At 45.3% G+C, this 4,519-nt stretch overlaps 1 protein-coding gene across 2 annotated transcripts; it reads right to left on the bottom strand.

The window, feature by feature from the left end:
- Positions 1-1,395: 1,395 nt before the first annotated feature.
- Positions 1,396-4,513, bottom strand: LOC113215512 (uncharacterized). 2 transcript variants are annotated; one of them, XM_026435144.2, is made up of 6 exons: positions 3,769-4,513; positions 3,314-3,666; positions 2,891-3,221; positions 2,584-2,817; positions 2,144-2,495; positions 1,396-2,064 (listed from the first exon to the last, which is right to left on the bottom strand). In XM_026435144.2, the coding sequence occupies exons 2-6, from the start codon at positions 3,634-3,636 to the stop codon at positions 1,829-1,831; spliced, it is 1,476 nt and encodes a 491-aa protein (XP_026290929.1). In that variant the 5' UTR covers positions 3,637-3,666; positions 3,769-4,513; the 3' UTR covers positions 1,396-1,828. The 2 variants fall into 2 exon arrangements, with proteins under 2 accessions (XP_026290929.1, XP_052131944.1); XM_052275984.1 differs by having other exon boundaries at positions 3,314-4,513.
- Between the last annotated feature and the right edge of the window lie 6 nt (positions 4,514-4,519).

The raw sequence follows: 4,519 nt of genomic DNA, 5'->3' as shown, positions 1-4,519 counted from the left end.
TCGTCAAGGCCGTGCTGGAGCCCTTTACCGGGAACTCGCGCCTCTCCCCTGGATACCACCGCCAGGTGGGTGACGACAGCCCGGCACGCCAGTGACGTGAGAGGCGGGGTTGTCGTCGGGGACGTGCGCCCTGCACCAGGACCTCGCGCCCCGTCGCCTGGCTACTACAGCCAGGTGGGTGACGACCGAGGTGACGGGCTGTCGACGGGGGCGTGCACCCGGCACCCGGACTGGGACTCCGCACCCTGTCACCTTGCTACTACCACCAAGTGGCTGAGGATGGCCTGGCGCGCCGGGCTGTGGAACCCTGTGGCTCCTGCTCACTTCAACCCCAAAAGGTCCGGATCACCGCGTGCTTATTCGGTGCCTGTGGCGCACTCAAGCCGTCACGCACCGTCGCCGTCCTGCACAGCGGCGTGTCGTGAAGTTGATGGCCGTTAGGACGCCGCCACCCTGGACAAGGTTCACCTTGGAGACACCCCGCTCTGCATGAGCTCGACTCCCGTTGTGCCGCTGCTAGCCAACCTGCCCAACCTCCGCGAAATGACGTGCTGCAACCGCACCGGGCTGGAGGCTTTGGCTGCCTGAAAGTCGCTCCACGTCCTGGACCTCATCATTCAGACCAGCACCAAGTACGGGTCGGCAGCCGCGCGGGCCGCCACGCTCCTCCGCGAGGCAAAGTACCTGGGCCGGCGCGGGTGACTCGGCAGGCGGCGCCGGCGAGGACCTCGTCCTGTATGGCGTTGAACTCGTCGGGGACGTCGAGCGTGCAGGAGCCTACCGGCCACAACTTCGGCGGGGAAGTAGACTACCCCCAGCTGAAGTCGCTGTTTCGGCGCTCTGCCCTCGCTGCAGGTTTTGCCCCCCCCCCCCTTTTCCCACCCATACACGCTCTCCCACAACCGGCTGCTTTACTGAGATGTAGTGAAAGTCGTATCTAATGTACTGTTTTGTCTTGGTGTCTGGCGTATGTCCACAAACATGAATTGTGAAAAGGGCATATGTCCGGGCGTGATTAGTCAGAACGGCATAAGTCCTCTGGATCTATGGACATGGAAAAAGGAAGTGGACTCATCAATTTGGCATCATTCCAAAAAAGAAATGAAACATTGGGTCAAAATTAAAAATTGAGTGTGTCCATTTTTGGCCTTCAGCCAAAGAACGTCCCAGACGCTTGGCACTGTAGCATTTAGTAACAAAAACATTCCCTAACGTTCACCGCGCCGGCCACTCTTACTGTCAAAAAGCAGTAAATACTAGCAATCATAATATTTGGTGTAATTCATGGGAAACAATTGTCAGTGTGGATTATAAAGACAATTTTGAAGGAACAAAGCTGTCTAATCACAGCTGAATAAGCATGTGAGGATATAAATACAATTAGAACAGGTTCCATAGATTCTGGCATCTATTTTAATAACTGCACACAGCACTTCAAACATCTCCTTACCAACTTAGTTTGACAAGGAAAGAGTATAAATACAAATTTCAAAAAATTGCATTATTTAAAATGTTGTTGCTCACTGCTATTTAGGGGGTAAAATCAAATTCCACTCTGAATGTGGACGTCACACTTTGAAGATTGATAGCTTCACATAAACTACTAAAGAGCAACATAGAAATGTAATTATTTTGTAGACGTACAAGTAAGACACCACATATAATTACTTCATACAAAGTGGAGTCATTGCAAAGTGATGTGACCTGTGGTTTTCTCCATTTTCTGGATCAAAATCACAATCACAGGTGAGTGTTGTAGGCAGAACACTTTTCCTATTTGCTATCATTTACATTATTGACTGTAGTTTCTTGCACTTGATGATTAGATTTAAGCCTGATCCACAGCCCTATCGTAGGCTCGGTCAAATGAGTGGAGAGCTGCTTCTAGGTAGCGTAAGATGGTATCATTGATATTGTCAGGGGGGTTTGCAAATCCTCTTGCCAGGTTCCTTAGACGCCGGTCCAGAGAAATGGCCCTGGCTGTTCTTCCCCGGTTAGGAGGATTACCAATTCTCAAAGCTTCCGAATCAGCAAAAGCACTGCCCTCCAATGCCACCAAAGCAACTGAAATAAGGAAAAAATGATCACTAACTGATGCCACAAAACCAGAAAATTTAAACTCAAACTAAGCTTTTAAAATTACCAAGAAAGTGATATATGTTGGGATGACGAATCCCAACATAGTTGTTAAGCACTCTGTTGTGGCTTTCACAAGTGTTGTTGGTTCGATGGTAAGATCCAAATACACACATCCATTCCCTTCGAACTGGGTGGCCAACCCAATTCCGCCAGACATATGCAAAGAACGGTCTCATTCGGTTGTACACTCTTCCACCAGCTTGCCTGGCCTGTCGCAGAATAAGTATAAAACCTCTTTGAATTAGTCTCATGGGGAGAAGAGCCAAGGCACAACATAACTTGACCAATCTCTCATAAGGATGCCTTCGGAGCAAGTGGAACATCCCCAATTCTTCCTTTGCATATCTGATGAATGCCTACAATGTTAATTCAAATATTACTTGCTATGAAAGAAAAGGGTGAGGAAATTAGGAAGTTAGAGTATTGCTTTTGCTGTATGCTTACTCGGAAGAGATGGAAAAAACATCCTTGGAGTGTGACATTAGGAAATATTTCAGCAACTGAGTTGTGAATGGCCAGTTCAAAGTCAGATATGAAACGCTCCAGATTGGGCAAATCCCGGAGAAGGGCTCTGACAGTAGTCATTACAGCTGTGTAGGCAGCCTGGGTTCTTCTTTCCATCAAAACCCAACCTAATGGAATTATGGTATGGTCCCAGTTTGCCACTAAAGCAAAAATCTGAAGAAGAAAAATTTACACATGTTAACTTTTAAGGCTTATAATCAGTAGTGAACTATTATGACTTGTATACCTGAGCTGCATCGTTGTCTAAGCCCTCCATGGCCGGCAAGGATTTAAAAGTGCCATCTCCAAACAGAATAGACATCCTCTTCATGAGTCGTGCCATTCTTCTAGAGATGAAAAGTATGTGATGTGACCCATCATCAGCAGTGATGCTTTGAGCGTAGAGGTTGTCAGCGCCATCACTAGTCTGAGTTATCACTCGGTATCTTGGGTCCTGGAGTATCTCAGTTAGATCATGGAGAGTTTGAGGTGCTGGAGGGAGAGCAGACAACCGAGCCTTCTGCATTGCAGATCTCATGTTCGACATTCTCACACGTACTTGTACTCGAATGGGGAACCTGGGAATGAAAGAAAAAAAGAGAAGATTTTAGATTTAGTTTGAAGCAATTGTTGTGAGAGCCCCGTAGTTGTCTACTTAACACACACTTACCTTGCACTTTCCTGAGTTAAAATTTGGCGGAAAGTTGACAATTCTAGACGCCTACAGCGATTCAGGATTCTACTGCGTAAAAGTCTTACTAGGGGAAGATAAGGGTCCTGGTTACACACATTGTGGTTCCTTGTGTGAATAAAGCCCCTTTGCATGTCACAGAGTGCCCTCCCTAAGCACCCTGTCTCATAACGTATACATTTGAAGTATATCACTTGTGCTTTTCGAGCGTTTTTGTGGTAGTAGTACCCGTCGTTGACATGATAAAACCAAGAGCGCGCGCGAGTCCCACGTTGCCGTCTGAGCCGGTTGATGCACACCATTTTGCCCAACGTAGCACCATAGGGCTTAACCTAAAAACAAATAACAAGTCTAAGGGTTAACGAGGGCGAAATGAGGTACACGGGTTGCGGAAACTAAGTCTGATAAACTGAAGAATTTTGTTGTCAACTTACACATCATCATTATGATTAAAATTATCAAAATGAAGCTAGAAGGCCACATTTCCTCAACTGTCCATCCCGCTTCAAAAGGTGTTCTGATGTGATTGGTGGTTCAAACTGTACCCATAGATATGAGAAATTGGAAAGTCTGATTAGTCGTCGTCTGCATCTGTCAATAGCAAGAAGGGCAACATGGCAGCTGCAGCTGCACCCTGCACCGACTGAAATGACCAAGAGTTGAATCCTTACCAAGTAAATTTATGCAACAACAAAATAAAAATCCCAAACTAAATTATTTGTAATAGAAATCATCCCACTTAGCAATTTCATTTTAGGTATCTTACATACAAACCCGATTGTAGACAAGTATTATGAAATATTGAAGAAACGTTTTAATAAACCTCAGAATAATAAACCTTAGACAAATAAAATCTTCTTGCTTTGTTTCATGAGATACAGGCAAAGCTTTCTGATTGATGTACAAGTACAGAAAGGTATTGCTCTTCAGATAAAACAGAAATGGACCAGAACACACAAATTTTAGACCTTTCAACGTAGCTTGGCACAGAGGAAAACGGTAACTTCAGTCCAAGTAATATAGCTGGTCACAAATAGTGAGTCGATTCCTGCCCCACAAAGAAGTTCCACAGAACGTCTCAGATATAATTATATTGAAAAATACACAATTAACACAATGTTTGAGTCATGTAATTAAAAATTGGATTTTTGCAGTACACTTTAAAAGAAATGTTATAAAATAATG

Source organism: Frankliniella occidentalis, unplaced genomic scaffold, assembly GCF_000697945.3.
Source record: "Frankliniella occidentalis isolate FOCC.00 unplaced genomic scaffold, Focc_3.1 Scaffold1318, whole genome shotgun sequence".
In the NCBI taxonomy this organism is placed as follows: domain Eukaryota; kingdom Metazoa; phylum Arthropoda; class Insecta; order Thysanoptera; family Thripidae; genus Frankliniella; species Frankliniella occidentalis.
Note: the sequence above shows the minus strand (reverse complement) of the source record. Positions and strands in the feature narration are given on the sequence as shown.